At 42.2% G+C, this 20669-nt stretch overlaps 1 protein-coding gene across 4 annotated transcripts in view; it reads right to left on the bottom strand.

Annotated features, from left to right (window-relative positions):
* Positions 1-20669, bottom strand: part of LOC110507730 (calcium-binding protein 8) — a 109863-nt gene that overhangs the window by 56735 nt on the left and 32459 nt on the right. For all 4 annotated transcript variants that reach the window (XM_021587930.3, XM_090223571.1, XM_021587929.3 and 1 more), the window contains exons 3-4: positions 10833-10976; positions 4808-4920 (exon numbers count right to left, since the gene is read on the bottom strand). In XM_021587930.3, coding sequence (XP_021443605.2) covers positions 4808-4920; positions 10833-10976 — 257 coding nt within the window. The remainder of the gene's footprint in view (positions 1-4807; positions 4921-10832; positions 10977-20669) is intronic.

Raw genomic sequence — 20669 nt, 5'->3', positions numbered from 1 at the left:
ACTCTAGCCCCCCTCTTTGGAGGACAGCTGTCGACACAATTTTGAAAGTAGTAGCTAGAAATCATATGAGCAACTCCAATTCCCTGATTTCCCCCTTTATTTGTTGTTGAAATATAACACTTTTCAGACAATCACACGCTCTGATCTCCATCCTCTCTTCTCATATCAGCAAGCCAAGGTCAGAGCAGCTCATCTCAGTCAAACAGGGTTGGCACGGAGACCACAGTGTCTGCACCTGCAGCACCAGAGAGCATGTCCTCACAATGTAAACCAAGAGCTCCTGCTCACCAGAGACAAATGATAGCATCAGAGAGAGAAACCTGCCAAGTGTGCTCCACATAGCCAAATGTCCCTCTCTTTTTCTCTCTTTTTCTTTCTCTCTCTCCCCCTAGAGTGTTGTTCTCATAGGGGTGCTGTGATGGGTTATTTTTTAAATTTTATATATATATATATATATATATATATATATATTGAAAGGCCCAGCGCACAACTTTTGTAAAAATATATTTTTTCAAAACATATACAGTACCAGTCAAAAGTTTGGACACACCTACTCATTTAAGTTTTTTAAAATGTTTTAATTTTTTATTTTCTACATTGTAGAATAGTAGTGAAGATATCAAACTATGAAATAACACGGAAATTATGTAGCAACCTAAAAAGTGTTAAACAAATCAAAATATATTTTAGATTTTTTAAAGAAGCCACCTTTGCCTTGATGACAGCTTTGCTGGAATGCTTTTCCAACAGTCTTGATGGACTTGGTCTTTTCCCAAACAGGGATATCTTCTGTATTACCACCCCTACCTTGTCACAACATAACTGATTGGCTCAAACGCATTAAGAAGGAAATCAATTCCACAAACTTCACTTTTAACAAGGCACACCTGTTAATTGAAATGCATTCTAGATGACTACCTCATCAAATCAAAATAAATCTAAATCTATTAGTCGTATGCGCCGAATACAACACCTTACAGTGAAATGCTCACTTATGAGCCCCTAACCAACAATGCAGCCAAATCAGTTCTGTTATACTCACAGACATTATTTTAACAGCTTTGGAAACTTTAGAGTGTTTTCTATCCAAATATACTAATTATGTGCATAATTATGTGCATATCCTAACTTCTGGGCCTGAGTAGCAGGCAGTTTACTCTGGGCACACTTTTCATCCGGAGGTGAAAATAGTGCCCCGTACCTTAGAGAAGTTATGAGCCCCTAACCAACAATGCAGTAAAAAAAATATATATGAATAAGAATAAGAAAAAAAGTAACAACTAATTAAAGAGCAGCAGTAAAATACCAATAGAGAGACTATATACAGGGGGGTACCAGTACAGAGTCAATGTGCGGGGGCACTGGTTAGACGAGGTAATTGAGGTAATATGTAAATGTGGGTAGATTTATTAAAATGACTATGCATAGATGATAACAACAGGGAGCAATGGCGATGTAAAAGACAGGTGGGGGCGGGGGGGGGGGGGGGGGGGCAATGCAAATAGTCTGCGTAGCCATTTGATTAGATGTTCAGGAGTCTTATGGCTTGGGGGTAGAAGCTGTTTTGAAACCTCTTGGACCTGGACTTGCTCTGGTACTGCTTGCCGAGGGGTAGCAGAGAGAACAGTCTATGACTAGGGTGGCTGGAGTCTTTGACAATTATTAGGGCCTCCTTCTGACACCACCTGGTATAGAGGTCTACTACCCTCTGTAGTGCCTTGCAGTCAGAGGCAGAGCAGCTGCCTTTCCTAGCAGTGATGCAACCAAATGTATAGTCGTATGCGCCGATGGTGCAGCTGTAGAACCTTTTGAGAATCTGAGGACCCATGCCAAATCTTTTCATTCTCCTGAAGGGGAATAGGTTTTGTCGTGCCCTCTTCACGACTGTCTTGGTGTGCTTGGACCATGTTAGTTTGTTGGTGATGTGGACACCAAGGAACTTGAAGCTCTCAACCTGCTCCACTACAGCCCCGTCGATGAGAATGGGGGCGTGCGCGGTCCTCTTTTTCCTGTTGTCTACAATCATCTCTTTTGTCTTGATCACGTTGAGGGATCTCTGACCTCCTCCCTATAGGCTGGTTCGTCGTTGTCGGTGATCAGGCCTACCACTGTTGTGTCATCGGCAAACTTAATGATGGTGTTGGAGTTGTTTCTGGCTGTGCAGTAATGAGTGAACAGGGAGTAAAGCAGGGGACTCAGCATGTACCCATGAGGGGGCCCTGTGTTGAGGATCAGAGTGTGCAATAGAGATTGCATCATCTGCGGATATCTTAGGGCGGTATGCAAATTAGAGTGTTTCTGAGTTAATGGTGTTGATGTGAGCCATGACTAACCTTTCAAAGCACTTCATGGCTACAGATGTGAGTGCTATGGGTCAGTAGTCATTTAAGCAGGTCTTCTTGGTGTTCTTGGGTACAGGGACTATGGTGGTCTGCTTAGAACATGTTGGTATTACAGACTCGGACAGGGAGAGGTTGAAAATGTCAGTGAAGACACTTGCCAGTTGGTCAGTGCATGCTCGCAGTACATGTCCTGGTAATCCGTTTGGCTCTGCGGCCTTGTGAATGTTGACCTGTTTAAAGGTCTTACTCACATCGGCTGCGGAGAGCATTATCACACAGACTTCAGGAACAGCTGGTGCTCTTGTGTGTTTCAGTGTTATTTGCCTTGAAGCGAGCATAGAAGAAGTTTAGCTCATCTGGTAGGCTCGTGTCATTGGGCGGCTCTCGGCTGTGCTTCACTTTGCAGTCTGTAATGGTTTGCAAGCCCTGCCACATCCGACGAGCATCAGAGCCGGTGTAGTACGATTCGATCTTAGTCCTGTATTGACGCTTTGCCTGTTTGATGGTTTGTCGGAGGGCATTGCAGGATTTCTTAATAGCTTCGGGTTAGAGTCCCGCTCCTTGAAAGCGGTAGCTCTAGCCTTTAGCTCTATAATCCATGGCTTCTGGTTGGGGTATGTACAGTACGTACGGTCACTGTTGGGGCGACGTCATCGATGCACTTATTGATGAAGCCAATGGCTGATGTGGTGTACTCCTCAATGCCATCGGAGGAACCCCGGAACATATTCCAGTCTGTGCTAGGAAAACAGTCCTGTAGCTTAGCATCTGCTTCATCTGACCAACTTTTTATTGATTGAGTCACTGGTACTTCCTGCTTTACTTTTTGCTTGTAAGCAGGAATCGGGAGGACAGAATTATGGTCAGATTTGCCAAATGGAGGGCGAGGGAAAGCTTTGTATGCGTCTCTGTGTGTGGAGTATAGGTGGTCTAGAGTTATTTTCCCTCTTGTTGCACATTTAACATGCTGATAGAAATTTTGTAAGACGAATTTAAGTTTCCCTGCATTAAAGTCCCGGCCACTAAGCAAGCTGCCTCTGGGTGAGCGCTTTCCTGTTTGCTTATGGCGGAATACAGCTCATTGAGAGCGGTCTTATTGCCAGAATCAGTCTGTGGTGGTTTGTAGACAGCTATGAAAAATACAGATGAAAACTCTCTAGGTAGATAGGCGAGTAAAACCTTGAGACTTCTTTAGATATTGTGCACCAGTTGTTATTTACAAAAATCACCAGACGCCGCTGTTCTATCCTGCCGATACAGTGTGAAACTAGCCAGCTGTATGTTGATAATGTCGTCGTTCAGCCACGACTCCGTGAAGCATAAGATATTACAGTTTTGAATGTCCCGTTGGTAGGATAATCTTAACCGTAGGTCATCAATTTTATTTGCCATTGATTGCACATTAGCAAGAAGAACGGGTGGCAGTGGGAGCTTACCTATGGATTCTCAGAAGGCAGCCCGATCTGCGGCCCCTTTTACGGGGCCTGTTCCAGTGAAAGTAGTATATCCTTCTCGTTGGACTCGTTAAAGGAAAAAGTTAATCTTCAGCGTAGGTCAGAAATGTTATTTTCCTCATGAAACTGGTTGAAGGTAAAGGGTGGTTACTTTGAAGAATCTCTAATATAAAAAATATTTAGATTTGTTTAACACTTCTTTGGTTACTACATGATTCCATATGTGTTATTTCATAGTTTTGATGTCTTCACTATTATTCTACAATGTAGAAAATAGTAAAAATAAAGAAAAACTGCATATTTATTTTGTATAATATAGAGATTTTTCAGATTTTTCAGGGGCTGCTGCAGCACCCTCATTACCCTTACTTCCCATGGCTATGGTTGTTCTCTCTCTCTCCCTTACACTCTCTAACTCTTTCATTCATTCGCTTTCACCCCTCACTTCTTTCACTCGCTCGAATCTTCTCACCTTGTCCCTTCCACTCACTCTGTTACTTCTCTTTCACACACACACACACACACACACACACACACACACACACACACACACACACACACACACACACACACACACACACACACACACACACACACACACACACACACACACACACACACAATAATTGTGTTCCCCTCTATTACACAGTCATGCCATCTTAGTCATCCACTCACTACTCTGACTCCCTCGCTAGCTATCATCCTCTCCCCCCTCCATTATGGTTCAGTGCAGGAACATCTGGCCAAATGGCACATAGATTATGTCCTGCCAGCATCTCCAAGGCAGGAGGCACTGCCACCAGACAGGACAACAACTGTCCATCAGGAACTGACACACTACACTCTTTGCTGCCTCTACACTGATCGTCATTGTGCAAATAAAGATGAATAAATGTCTTCGATTTCACTGCCAGCTATTGCACAACTTGGCCATGGCTGCAGCTATTGCAGGCCACTGCTTGGTAAAGGAAAGGTGAGAGAAGATAGAGGTGAAAAGAGAGAAGTCCTTACCTGCCAGAATATGCTGTCTATCGTGCTCCCAAGGAAGCCCTCCCTGGTTTCAGACGACAGGAGCTTGGGTCCTAGGATCGTCATGAACTCATCGAAGTCCACCTGCCCGTCTCCTAAGAAACACAGTCAGACACACAGTATGACATGTCTTACTCACAAAAAAGTTTTATTTGAAATCAGTAAAAAGGACAATAACTGTATTTTATACCAAGTCTTCATTTGAGTATGTGTTCCTTCCCTTCAATACCTATTCTCCTTCCTCCTTCATCTTCCTAATTTCCCTGCAGAAGAGGTTGTGTGCTGCCCATGCAGGGCGACTCAATCTGCCCCTTCACTCCTCCTCTCCTCCCTCTCCCCTAAGGTGAACTCCTTAGTCACGCTGGCACTGTCACGTTTGATGCCATCGATTGTCCCTCTCTGTGCCCATGCATATGCAGAGTGGGATCCTGCCTCATCACTGGGGACAGTCAGGCAGTGCAGCCAGTGCAGTCAGGGCCCTGAACTATCGTGATGGATGGATGAATGGCTGGATGGATGGACGGATGGATGTGATTTAAACCAAGAACACTTCCTAACAAAAGCAGCCGATGTCAGGCATCATGTATTATGAGCATAACACCCCTATATAAAGCAACGGGAGCGATTGCAATACTGAGATCTCCAACAAAGACCACAAGCTCCTAAGCAATCCACCAAGGGCATTCTGCTGAGCTGGATAACAATCTGAGGGATCGTTCTGACAGTGGAACAGATTATCAGATCAACTCAATGAGTCCATCCATATCTTATAGAGATCAGCTGGACTGTTGCAGCTGCTGCTCAAAGAGAAAAAAAATCAATGGCCATCCGTGAATGTGTCACGTGTCTCTAATTCACCTTGCTGCTAGCTTGGCAAAGACACAATAAACACCCTCAAATCCCATTCATCTGGTAATGTACCTGGCTATGGACACCTCCTCCATTTGATCACCATGATCTTTTGTGTTGCGTCTATAGACAAGAAAATGAAACGAGATTGAGGCAAATTGCTTTGAATAGAACACAAATTGATGTTTTGAAAACATCTCTCACCGTAATGACAGAGATGTAATCGCAACAACAATCCAGCCAACCCTTCTTATCTTGGCCAGGGTGTCCTCATTCAGTCACAGCAAGTAAAATCAACTGACAATTTCAAAGGCATCGCAGATGACAAATGGTCCTCCAGTCCTCCCCCTCTACCAAACCAACAGGAACTCATACATTGATTGCTGTCACACCTCAGAGTGTACAAGCAATATCTATAACAAATATGACAGATAGGTCCTCCTAGATGTTCTAACTTGTCAAAGCAGGAGATGAAAGCGGTATATCAAGCAAACCTTCAATTTGACAGCAGGTATACCTTAATAGTAGAGGAGGATAAATCATTTCACTAATCATTCTTATCTGGAGTGGAGAGCAGTCCACAACCTTGAGCATTCAGGTATGACTTTCCGATCTTCCTGAGATCAGTCCACTACAGTTTTTCTAGCAATTCTGCTTCAAAAAAACAAAACAAACAAAACAACAAACATTTGAGTGGAGATTCCAAGCTAAAAAAGAGACAATTGGGTGAAAAACGTGTTGAATATTTCTCCAATTATCCAGTGTTTTGACACATCTAATAATTCCACAGAAGGTTTATTTCCAAAACACTTTATCCAACCATTTTTCACATTTTTTAATCAAAAATTATTTCTTATGGTAACTTCATGTGTACCCATGTGTTATTGTTTTCCGTAATTGGAATTGCAGTAGGCATGAACATATTGTTGCTTCAGGTTTAACTGAAGAGTTTGACAGAGATTTTAGATGTGTATGAAAATGTGTTTTAGCAAAACGCTAGCCTATTTTCATTGTTTAGCTGGAATGGAATGTTTGTATCCTGTATATTTGACTGTGATATGTGGTTGTCTCACCTAGCTATCTTAAGATGAATGCACTAATACTGTAAATTGCTCTGAATAAGAGCACCTGCTAAATGGTTAAAATTTCACATGTACAGTTGAAGTCGGAAGTTTACATAGACTTAGGTTGGAGTCATTAAAACTCGTTTATCACCCACTCCACAAATGTATTGTTAACAAACTATAGTTTTGGCAAGTTGGTTAGGACATGTACTTTGTGCATGACACAAGTCATTTTTTCAACAATTGTTTACAGACAGATTATTTCACCTAAAATTCACTGTATCACAATTCCAGTGGGTCAGAAGTTTACATACACTAAGTTGACTGTGCCTTTAAACAGCTTGGAGAATTCCAGAAATTGATGTCATGGCTTTAAAAGCTTCTGATAGGCTAATTGACATAATTTGAGTCAATTTAAGGTGTACTTGTGGATGTATTTCAAGGCCTACCTTCAAACTCAGGGCCTCTTTGCTTGACATCATGGGAAAATCTAAAGAAATCAGCCAAGACCTCAGAAAAAAATGGTAGACCTCCACAAGTCTGGTTCATCCTTGGGAGCAATTTCCAAACGCTTGAAGGTACCACATTCATCTGTACAAACAATAGTACGCAAGTATAAACACCGTGAGACCACGCAGCCGTCATACCGCTCAGGAAGGAGATACGTGCAAATCAATAAAGTGCAAATCAATCCCAGAACAACAGCAAAGGACCTTGTGAAGATGCTGGAGGAAACAAGTACAAAAGTATCTATATCCACAGTTAAACGAGTCCTATAAAGACATAACCTGAAAGGCCGCTCAGTAAGGAAGAAGCCACTGCTCCAAAGCCGCCATAAAAAAGCCAGACTACGGTTTGCAACTGCACATGGGGACAAAGATCGTACCTTTGGAGAAACGTCCTCTGGTCTGATGAAACAAAAATAGAACTGTTTGGCCATAATGACCATCGTTATGTTTGGAGGAGAAAGGGGGAGGCTTGCAAGCCGAAGAACACCATCCCAACCGTGAAGCAAAGAGGTGGCAGCGTCATGTTGTGGGCATACATTGCTGCAGGAGGTGCACTTCACAAAATAGATGGCATCATGAGGGAGGAAAATTATATGGATGTATTGAAGCAACATCTCAAAACATCAGTCAGGAAGTTAAAGCTTGGTCGCAAATGGGTCTTCCAAATGGACAATGACCCCAAGCGTACTTCCAACGTTGTGGCAAAATGGCTTAAGGACAACAAAGTCAACGTATTGGAGTGGCCATGACAAAGCCCTGTCCTCAATCCTAAATACAATTTGTGGGCAGAACTGGAAAAGGGTGTGCAAGCAAAGAAGCCTACGAACCTGACTCAGTTACACCATCTCTGTCTGAAGAAATGTGCCAAAATTCACCCAACTTGTAATCACGTGTGTTGTGTGTGTTTGTTTGTGTGTATACGCATGTGTTTGTTAGCGTAAATATGTGCAACACAGTTCATTAAGATGAAAGGGAGCAAGGGACCACAGCCAACATTTTACACATAGACAGTTTAGAGACAGATATTGCTACAATGGGACTATGGGATGTGTTAAGTGCTCTTCCTGTGTGTGTCTGTCTGTTTGGATAGTAGGATCCTTCATGCTTATTTATAGTGTAAAGTGGAGGTTGTGATATGAAAGTATGGTGCGAATGAGTGCACATTACTGTGTGCATGTAATGTACTGTATGTACATGCAAATGTGTGTGCATAATGGTGAATGAGCACTCATGTCAATGTATTTATTATGTTTGTGATTATGTAGTCATACTGTGCCTTCGGAAAGTATTAATTACCCTTGACTTTTTCCACATTTTGTTAGGTTACTGATTTATTCTAAAATTGATTAAATAGTCCCCCCCCCCTCATCAATCTACACACAATACCCTGTAATGACAAAGTAAAAACAGGTTTTTAGATATTTTTGTAAAAGTATTACAAATAAAAACTGAAATATTACATTTACATAAGTATTCAGTCCCTTTACTCAGTACTTTGTTGAAGCACCTTTGGCAGGGATTACAGCCTTGAGTCTTGGGTATGACACGACAAGCTTGGCACACCTGTATTTGGGTAGTTTGTCCCATTCTTCTCTGCAGATCCTCTCAAGCTCTGTCAGGTTGGATGGCGCCGGAGGAGATGGCTGCCGTGTTACAGGCTCCTAACCAATTGTGCTATTGTGTGTGTTTGTTTGTGTTATTTGAAATGTATTTTGTACATAATGTGTCTGCCACCGTCTCTTATGACCAAAAAGAGCTTCTGGGTATCAGGACAGCGATTACTCTTTACCATCAGCTGCTACTCGCTGTTTGTTTGTTACCTATGCATAGTCACTTCACCCCCACCTACATGTACAGATTACCTCAACTAGCCTGTACCCTCACACACTGACTCGGTACCGGTGTCCCCTGTATATAGCCTCGTTATTCTATTTGTGTTACTTTTTATTATTACTTTTTATTTTAGTCTACTTGGTAAATATTTTCTTCTCCTTGAACTGCACTGTTGGTTAAGGGTTTGTAAGTAAGCATTTCACGGTAAAGTCTACACTTGTTGTATTCGGCGCATGTGACAAATAAAGTTTAATTTGATTTTGTCCAACGTCAAATCATTGGATAATAAAATGGAAGTGGCTGAACGACGACATGAATAAAATACAGCTGGCTGGGTTTTCAGTCCATCGGCAAGATAGAACAGCTGTGGTGGTCTGTGGGGTGGCAGTCTGAGTTTATTTGTAAATAACAGCTGGTGCACAAAATCTGATACTAAGGAAGTCTTGAGGTTTTGCTCGCTTCAGGTAGAGTATCTCATGATAAGCTGTAGACCACACTATTTACCAAGAGAGTTTTTATCTATATTTTTCGTAGCTGTCTATTTACCACCACTGGCACTAACACGGCAGCCAACGAGCTGTATAAGGCCATAAGCAAACAAGAAAATCCTCATCCAGAGGCAACGCTCCTAGTGGCCGTGGACTTTAATGCAGGGAAACTTAAATCTGTTTTAGCTCATTTCTATAAGCATGTTACATGTGCAACAATAGGAAAAAAACTCTAGACCACCTTTACTCCACACACAGAGACGCATACAAAGCTCTCCCTCGCCCTCCATTTGGCAAATCTGACCATAACTCTATCCTCCTGATTCCTGCTTACAAGCCAAAAGTACCAGCGACTCGCTCAATAAGGAAGTGGTCAGATGACAAAGATGCTAAGCTAGAGGACTGTTTTTCTACCACAGACTGGAATATGTTCTGGGATTCTTCAGATGGCATTGAATAGTACACCACATCAGTCACTGGCTTCATCAATAAGTGCATTGATGACGTAGTCCGCACAGTGACCGTATGTACATACCCCAACCAGAAGCCATGGATTACAGGCACCATTCACACTGAGATAAAGGGTAGAGGTGCTGCTTTCAAGGAGCGGGACTCTAACCTGGATGCTCACAAGAATTCTCGCCATGCCCTCCGATGAACTATCAAACAGGCAAAGCGTCAATACAGGACTAAGATTGAATCGTACTACACCGGCGCTGACGCTCGTTGGATTTGGCAGGGTTCGTAAACTATTACGGACTACAAAGGGAAGCACAGCTGCGAGCTGCTCAGTGAAACAAGCCTATGCTCGCTTCGAGGAAAGCAACACTGAAGCATGCATGAGAGCATCAGCTTTTCCAGACGACTGTGTGTTCATGCTCTCCATAGCCGATGTGAGTAAGACCTTTAAACAGGTCTACATTCACAAGGCCGCAGGGCCAAACAGATTACCAGAACGTGTACTCCGAGCATGCACTGACCAACTGGCAAGTGTCTTCACTGACATTTTCAACCTTATATTTGACCGAGACTGTAATACCAACATGTTTCCAGCAGACCACCATGGTCCCTGTACCCAAGTACACTAAGGTAACCTACCTAAATGACTACTGAACCGTAGCACTCACATCTGTAGCCATGAAGTGCTTTGAAATGCTGGTCATGGATCACATCAACACCATTATCCCAGAAACCCTAAACCCTAGACATGCAACACTCGTCTGTGTACTGTAAATGTGTGAAATGGGTACTGAAGGTGACTCACCATCCATGTCTAGTCTCTGCATGATGATGGCCAGCTCCACCTCACTGGGCATGTATCCCAGGGACCTCATGGCCATACCCAGCTCCTGCTTGGAGATGAACCCGTTCCCATCCCGGTCCAGCACTCTGAATGCCTCCCGGATCTCTGTCAACACAAGGAGGAGAGGAGAGGATACACCATGGTTAGGAATTATTTGAACTCTGTGCCTTATATCAAGAACATTGCAAATGACATCTGCAATAACCTGCAGGCAACTTAGATGGTGGTGACAAATAAGCTTGCTCTGTGTGTACGACAAGCCGCTGTACTGTGTCAGTTTGAAAGATACCCATCAGCGTCAAGCCTAAAAGTCAGCAGGCTCCTCTGTGCTTTCATGAATTAATATTTTATTAGTGTGTCTACAGAGAAAATTGGGCTTATGGCAGGGAGGCAGTAAGCAGGGAGAGAAAGAGAGAACTGGAGAGAGAAATATATAGAGAGGGGGGGGGGGGGTAGAAGGAAAGAGAGAGAGGGGAAAGAGAGAGATGCAGCGAGATTGTAAGAGAGAGAGAGAGGCAGCCAAGGATGTTTTTAAATAAATCAAATCAAATTTTATTGGTCACATACACATGGTTAACAGATGTTATTGCGAGTTTAGTGAAATGCTTGTGCTTCTAGTTCCAACAGTGCAGTAATATCTAACAAGTAATCTAACAATTCCACAACAACTACCTAATACACACAAATCAAATTAAAGGAATGGAATAAGACAATATACATATAAATATATGGATAAGCAATGACCGAGCGGCATAGGCAAGATGCAATAGATGGTATAAAATACAGTATATACATATGAGATAAGTAATGTAAGATATGTAAACAGTATTAAAGTGGCATTATTAAAGTGACTAGTGATCCATTTATTAAAGTGGCCAATGATTTCAAGTCTGTATGTAGGCAGCAGCCTCTCAATGTTAGCGATGGCTATTTAACAGTCTGATGGCCTTGAGATAGAAAAATAGCTTCTGTCTCTCGGTCCCAGCTTTGATGCACCTGTACTGACCTCGCCTTCTGGATGGTAGCAGGGTGAACAGGCAGTGGCTCGGGTGGTTGTTGTCCTTGATAATCTTTTTGGCATTACTGTGACGTTTGGTTTTTGGTATTTGTTTTTTTATTGCAAAAGCAGAAGCTACTCTTCCTGGAGTCCACACAAAACAAGAAACATGACATAATACAGAACATCAATAGACAAGAACAGCTCAAGGACAGAACTATATCATATTTTTTTAAAGGCACACGTAGCCTACATATCAATGTATACACACAAACTATCTAGGTCAAATAGGGGAGAGGCGTTGTGCCGTGAGGTGTTGCCCTATCTGTTTTTTTTAAACCAGGTTTGCTGTTTATTTGAGCAATATGAGATGGATGGAAGATCCATGCAATAAGGGCTCTATATGATACTCTACGCTTTCTTGAATTTGTTATGGATTTGGGGACTGTGAAAAGACCCCTGGTGGCATGTCTGATGGGGTAATTGTGTGTGTCAGAGCTGTGCGTAAGTTGACTATGCAAACAATTTGGGATTTCCAACACGTTTGTTCTAATGTTTCTTTTAAAAAGAAGAAGTGATGCAGTCAGTCTCACCTCAACTCTTAGCCAAGAGAGACTGGTACGCATAGTATTTATATCAGCCCTCTGATTACAATGAAAATCAAAACATGCCGCTCTGTTCTGGGCCAGCTGCAGCTTAACTAGGTATTTCCTTGCAGCACTGGACCCCACGACAGGACAATAATCAAGATTAGACAAAATGAGAGACTGCAGAACTTGCTTTTTGGAGTGTAGTGTCAAAAACGCAGAGCATCTCTTTATTACCGACAGACCTCTCCCCATCTTTACAACCATTGAATCTATTTGTTTTGACCATGACAGTTTACAATCTAAGGTAACGCCCAGTCTCTTCAACTTGTTCAACAGCCACACCATTCATTACCAGATTCAGCTGAGGTCTAGCACTTAAGAAATGATTTGTACCAAAACATTAGCTGTGGTTGCTGATGTGTATATGGTTGAATCATCAGCATACATGGACACACATGCTTTGTTTAATTCCAGTGGCAGGTCATTGGTGAAAAGAGTAGAGGGCCTAGAGACTGCCCGCTTTACATGTTTGACATTAGAGAAGCTTCCATTAAAGAAAACCCTTTGAATTCTATTAGATAGATAGCTCTGAATCCACAATATGGCAGAGGTTGAAAAGCCATAACACATATGTTTTTCAACAACAGCTTATGGTAAATAATATCAAAAGCTGCAATGAAATCTAACAGTACCCTTCCACAGTCATTTGTGTCAGTGCAGTACATGTTGAGTGCCCTTCTCTATAAGCATGCTGAAAGTCTGCTGTTAATTTATTTACAGAGAAATAGCACTGTATTTGGTCAAACACCATTTTTACAACAGTTTGCTAAGAACTGGCAGCAAGCTTATAGGTCTGCTGTTAGAACCAGTAAAGGCCACTTTACCACTCGTGGGTAGCGGAATTACTTTGGCTTCCTTCCAGGCCTAAGGACAAAGACTTTCCTCTAGGCTCAGATGAAAATAGGACAGATAGGAGTGGATATATTCAACTACCATCCTCAGTAGCTTTCCATCTAAGTTCTCAATGCCAGGAGGTTTGTCATTATTGATTGCTAACAATAATTTCCCCACCTCTCACACACTAAATTTACAAAATGTAAACTTGCAATGCTTTTCATTAATTATTCATTTTTTTTATTTTAATTGCTCACTGTTCATTGTTGGAGTTTCCTGCTTAAGTTTGCCCACTTTGCCAATGACAATCATTCAAATTATTGGCAACATTCGCAATGATTTTGTGATGCCATCAGCCATCTGATTCGATGAAAGATGGAGTTGAATTTGTCTTTCTGCCCATAATTTAATTTAAACTACTCCAAAGTAGTTTTTCCATCATTTTTTATATCATTGATCTTGGCTTCATAATACAGCCAGTCAGATGTGCAGCCATACTTAATAGCCACTCCTTTTCCCAATCTCTTTCAACCATACAGTTTTTCAATTCCTCATCAATCCATGGCAACTTAACAGTTCTAACAGTCAGTTACTTAACAGGTGCATGTTTATCAATAATTGGAAGAAGCAATTTCATAAGTTCATCAAGTGCAGCATCTTGGATGATCCTCATTAATCACATCAGAACAACAAATATTTTTAACATCATCCACATAAGTCACAGCAACATCTTTTGTATGATCTCTTATACACTATTTTAGGGCCAGCTGTTGGAACTTTGGCTTCCTGGATATAGTAAGTATATTGTAATCACTGCATCCAATGGTTACGGATAAAGCTTTAGAACAAAGTAATACAGTATTAGTAAAAATGTGATCGATACATGTGGATGATCTTGTTCCTGTAGTGTTTGTAAACACCCTGGTAGGTTGATTAATAACCTGAACCAGATTACAGGCACTGGTTACAGTAAGAAGCTTCTTTTTGAGTGGACAGCTTGATGAAAACCAGTCAATATTCAGGTCCCCAGAAAAGTTGACCTCTTTGTTTACATCACATACACTATCAAGTATTTCACACATATTATTTAGACACTGACCAACCACAACACTTCAATAACACTTGACATAAGATCTTCTCTAAGCATTACAGGGATATGGCTCTGAATATATATAGCAACACCTCCCCCATAAGCATTTCTGTCTCTTCTATAGATGTTACATCCTTGTATTGCTACTACTGTATCATCAAATTAATTATATATTAGAAAAGGCTAATATATGAATGTTCTGATGTTAGCAAGTTATTGATTTCATTAACCTTATTTCTAAGGCTACATATATTAATATGGGCTATTTTCAGCCCTTTCCTGGGTAGCTTATCAGAGATAGACATAATACTGAAAAGAGCAAACAAAGCAAGAGAAAAAAATATACATTCAGCAGTCCATAGATGCATTGGTGTGTGTGTGCTGCGGGGTTGAAGCCACGAACCTATAGGCTTGGCTCTCTCTCATCCCTTCCAGGCTTCTGGGAGGGAGGGTGGACAATGAGCCTGTCATAGCGGATGTAAGCGATGTCCTCACGCGCTCTGGCAGCTTTCATGGCTGGGATCAGTTCTTTCCTCACTGGCGAACAGCTTCAGGATAGTCCTTGCTGAGGAAGATATACGTTCCTCACAAGTTCTTGGCTCTTTCCAGAACAGCTATCTTGTCCTTGAACCTCAGGAACTTGACCACTATCGGCATTGAGCCTATCACCTGGGCTGGTGGTGGGTTTTCTAGTCCTGTGGGCGTGCTCCACCTCAATCTTCTTGTGGTCCATCTCTAATATTTCAGAGATCATTTCCCTCACCTTGTCCTCAGACTCCGTCCAGGTCTTATGTGGAGATTCTGCAAATCCGTCCACAACCATGTTGTTCTGCCTTGATTGTCCCTCGAGATTTATCCGTCATTGTTATCATGGATTCACACACTGAACTGATGTCCTCTCTCAATGACTTACAGATTGCTGTCATCTTGCCGTTCTCCTGTTTCAACTCATCGACTTGACCCTGTGAGAACTGAAAACTGTTCTTCAGGTCATGGACCTCTCTGGTCAGGTCGTCCATTCTTTTATTAGTAGAATCCACAAGTATTTGGACAAAACACTTGAAGCTATTTTCTTGTTGATGTAACAACTGCTTGTAGGACTCTAAGTTTGTTTAAAAGATTGTTCACATGTGAGAGAGACACACCACTGTCCTCAACGGTACTCCCGCCGGCATTGGTCTTTGTCATGGTAGCTAGCAACGTAAGGTTACGCTGTTACTACTCGCAGTTCCAGATAGGGCAGGTCACAGGGAAGATTGAAAACAACAAACAGCAGGGATCTAGACAGCCACAAAACCGGGACAATCCGCGGTCCCAGCCACAATGGCTAACCGCATCGCGGGCTGTGTTCAAGAAAACACAGCAAGCTTGATATGCAGCTAGCTAGCAGCTAGCAAATACCTCCTCAGACCCGTCCTTGGTCAGCAAGATCACTGAACAGAGACTAGCACTCACAGCAACTGATGCCAACTGCATCACGGGGTCCAAACTAAGAAGTTAGATAGCTACCAAGAACTTTCCAACACACATTCAAACAACAAACTTTTCAAAACAACAAAACCGAGCCCTCACTCACAGGGAGTACAAGTGGGGGCTGAGCATGCCCCTTTGTGGGGCCCCAGTGTTGATGTTCAGCGAAGTGGGGATGTTGTTTCCTACCTTCACCACCCGAGGGCAACCCGTCAGGAAGTCCAGAACCCAATTGCACAGGGCGGGGTTGAGACCCAGGGCCTCAAGCTTAATGATGAGCTTGGAGGGTACTATGGTGTTGAATGCTGAGCTGTAATCAATGAACAACATTCTTACATAGGTATTCCTCTTGTCCAGATAGGGCAGTGTGATGGCAATTGCATTGTCTGTGGAACTATTGGGGCAGTACGCAAATTGAAGTGGGTCTAGTGTGACATGTAAGGTGGAGGTGATATGATCCTTGACCAGTCTCTCAAAGCACTTCATGATGACAGAAGTGAATGCCACGGGGCGATAGTTATTTAGTTCAGTTACCTTTGGCTTCTTGGGTACAGGAACAATAGTGACCACCTTAAAGCATGTAATAGAGATGGAATGTCAGATCTCTAAAGAACACTATGATTGCATGGTATGCTTCAGCACACAGCTGAAAACTGAATAGTTTGAGGCTGGGTACTACTGGAATACATACAGTGGGGCAAAAAAGTATTTAGTCAGCCACCAATTGTGCAAGTTCTCCCACTGAAAAAGATGAGAGGCCTGTAATTTTCATCATAGGTACACTTCAACTATGACAGACAAAATGAGAAAAAAAAATCCTGAAGATCACATTGTAGGATTTTTTATGAATTTATTTGCAAATTATGGTGGAAAATAAGTATCTGGTCAATAACAAAAGTTTCTCAATACTTTGTTATATACCCTTTGTTGGCAATGACAGAGGTCAAACGTTTTATGTAAGTCTTTACAAGGTTTTCACACACTGTTGCTATTATTTTGGCCCATTCCTCCATGCAGATCGCCTTTTGGGGCTGTTGTTGGGCAACACGGACTTTCAACTCCCTCCAAAGATTTTCTATGGGGTTGAGATCTGGAGACTGGCTAGGCCACTCCAGGACCTTGAAATGCTTCTTACGAAGCCACTCCTTCGTTGCCCGGGCGGTGTGTTTGGGATCATTGTCATGCTGAAAGACCCAACCACGTTTCATCTTCAATGCCCTTGCTGATGGTAGGCTTTGTTACTTTGGTCCCAGCTCTCTGCAGGTCATTCACTAGGTGTGGTTCTGGGATTTTTGCTCACCGTTCTTGTGATCATTTTGACCCCACGGGGTGAGATCTTGCGTGGAGCCCCAGATCGAGGGAGATTATCAGTGGTCTTGTATGTCTTCCATTTCCTAATAATTGCTCCCACAGTTGATTTCTTCAAACCAAGCTGCTTACCTATTGCAGATTCAGTCTTCCCAGCCTGGTGCAGGTCTACAATTTTGTTTCTGGTGTCCTTTGACAGCTCTTTGGTCTTGGCCATAGTGGAGTTTGGAGTGTGACTGTTTGAGGTTGTGGACAGGTGTCTTTTATACTGATAACAAGTTCAAACAGGTGCCATTAATACAGGTAACGAGTGGAGGACAGAGGAGCCTCTTAAAGAAGAAGTTACAGGTCTGTGAGAGCCAGAAATCTTGCTTGTTTGTAGGTGACCAAATACTTATTTTCCACCATAATTTGCAAATAAATTCATTAAAAATCCTACAATGTGATTTTCTGGATTTTTTTCCCTCATTTTTCTGTCATAGTTGAAGTGTACCTATGTTGAAAATTACAGGCCTCTCTCGTCTTTTTAAGTGGGAGAACTTGCACAATTGGTGGCTGACTAAATACTTTTTTGCCCCATTTTAGAATTAATTCACCAGGACCAGTGGCCTTGCAACAATGCAACAATGTATTAGACAGGACTGCCCCTCACCCAAGACATAGGCTAACTCAAAACATGAATTAATTCCAAACGTGTCCCAGATATGGGATAGAATGTCATACACTTGGGAATACATGTGCTAACAAGAAAATGAGTCTTACGTGTCCAGTCTTGAAAAGACCATGTCAATAAACAAAACATCGTAGTGGTAGAGTTCTTCAAAGAAACCATAAGAAGGAGCAAACAACAGGTTAACTGATACTTATTGTAGTCTAAAGATAACCTAAGCGTGAAGTAAAGTTTCATGCTAGAGGAGGCCTGCCCATGCTGCCAATCTTTAACCAATCCTTGGTCAATCATCTGTCAATCATGTGCTGAGAAGCTGTCATTTATTCATAGCCAGTCAGGATTAGTAGGAGTGATTTGGAGCTCTGAGCTGCAAGGAGGTCAATGGTGTGTAAATGTCACGTTTTTTCTCTGTATTTAAATCACCTCGTAAAATCTGAAATGATATTTCGGATCATAAAAGCACTCAGATGTTACCGAGGGTTCAGGTTAGTTGTTGTACTAGCCTCTGAAAAGTATTTTGTCCTTCCCTGCTTCCCAAAACATCTGGCCCGAGCAAACACACTCAGCCATTATCATTCATAACAGAGTACAAAAGCTTGTTCTAACCAGAGACACTCGTTCTAGCAATGTGTTTGTGAAAGAAAACACACACACACAGCACAACAAAACAGAGAAAAACACAAGCACATCAAAGGTGTATGGGTTTATTTTGGTACATTGAAATTAGCGCCTCATGAATAAACCCATCAGGAGGATCACAGCAGCACAGAACAGTGAGTGACTCAGGCCTTTGTAGAGTAGGTTCCTGTGTGAGGGCTCGGGCCCATTTGAACACCAACAACATTCAGACCACAGGTCGTATACTCATACAGCTCTCTCCCGCTTTTTCTCTATTTCATGCACAACTGCTCCCATATCAATCACGTGCTCTGATGCTCTGAAAACCAAAGCTTTACAGGGGAGAATAATTTAACATCCTGTATGACAAAGTAATACCAAAGGAACAGGAATACCCACGGAAAATGTCAGATGGAGAAATGAATCAGAGTAAAAAAGACTTGAATTTAGAGTCACTTTAACAGCACCCTGCATTGCAATCTAGGCCAAGTGCATCAGCACTCATGTTCAGTAGGGCATACCATAGTAAAACTTTTTACAACGTAAAACTTCAATATTTGTTTTAATTGGACAACTTCAAGTAGTAGCTCCTGGTTAGAAAATAGTGTCTCCCTACTGAACACTACTTATCCCCACTTTCTCAGTGTATCAAATGTGTGTTATGTGCTTTGTGATATGAAGTTAGTGCTGACAGTGCTGTATGTGTCTATAAATTACAATCTCATATCCACATCTTGTCTGACCTTTCAGACACAGCAGCAGAAGCAGTAGCAGCACAGATCGGCCTCGACGGAGGCAAGACTACCTGATACACAAAGCTCTCTACCCACACCAACATCTATTCTACATGCTGCAGCTCTCAGAGCACTGCATACACACACATACCAACCACACACAAACCAAAACATGCAAGTAGAATAAGACACAAAAGGAAACTACATCCCCTCCAACAGGCTGAGAGGTTAACAATGTGTACCTGTACTAAAGCTGACTGACGACAACGTGCTGTATGTGGTGAGTCAGCTAGTTCAACGCAATACAGTAACATTGTTTCACTTGAATGGCCATAGATAAAGACACTTACAGGTAGCAACACCAAATTTCCTCAGTAAATATCCCCATGGTAGAAATGGTGAACATGGTTGAAATGGTAGCTGCCTGTGTATAGTACTATGGATAAATTAATAAGCCAAGGAGATGATTGCTAATCATTACTCTAGTGTAGTGTGTTACAGTGCATTCGGAAAGTTTTCAGGCCCCTTCTCTTTTTCCACATTGTTACGTTACACTCCCGATTGGCGCAGCAGTCCAAGGCACTGCATCTCAGTGTAAGAGGCGTCACTACAATCTCTGGTTCGATTCCATGCTGTATTGGCCTAGCGTCGTCCGGGTTTGGCCGGGGTAGGCCATCATTGTAAATAAGAATTTGTTCTTAACTGACTTGCCTAGTTAAATAAAGGTTAACATTTTTTTAAATAAATATTCTAAAATGGATTAGATAGTTTTTCCCCTCATTAATCTACACAAAACACCCCATAATGGCAAAACAAAAACAGGTTTTTAGAAATATTTGCAAATGTTCTGAAAATAAAAAACAGAAATACCTTATTTTCATAAGTATTCAGACCCTTTACTCAGTACTTTGTTGAAGCATCTTTGGCAGCGATTACAGCCTTGAGTATTCTTAGGTATGATGCTACAAGCGTGGCACACCTGTATTTGGGGAGTTTCTCCCATTCTTCTCTGCAGATCCCCTCAAGCTCTATCAGGTTGGACGTGGAGCATCGTTGCACATCTATTTTCAGGTCTCTCCAGAGATATTCGATCAGGTTCAAGTCTGGTCTCTGGCTGGGCCCCTCAAGGACATTCAGAGACTTGTCCCGAAGCCACTCCTGCGATGTCTTGGCTGTGTGCTTAGGGTCGTTGTCCTGTTGGAAGGTGAACCTTCGCGACAGTCTGAGGTCCAGAGTGCTCTGGAGCAGGTTTTCATCAAGGATCTCTCTCTGCTTTGCTCCGCTCCTCTTTCCCTCCATACTGAATAGTCTCCCATTCCTTGCAGCTGAAAAACATCTCCACAGCATGATGGTGCCAGGTTTTCTCTAGACATGACACTTGGTAATCAGGCCAAAGAGTTCAATCTTGGCTTCATCAGACCAGAGAA

The sequence above is a fragment of the Oncorhynchus mykiss genome, chromosome 27 (genome assembly GCF_057628025.1).
Source record: "Oncorhynchus mykiss isolate SJ-2025 chromosome 27, ASM5762802v1, whole genome shotgun sequence".
Taxonomy (NCBI): domain Eukaryota; kingdom Metazoa; phylum Chordata; class Actinopteri; order Salmoniformes; family Salmonidae; genus Oncorhynchus; species Oncorhynchus mykiss.
This window is presented reverse-complemented; position numbering and strand designations above follow the sequence as displayed.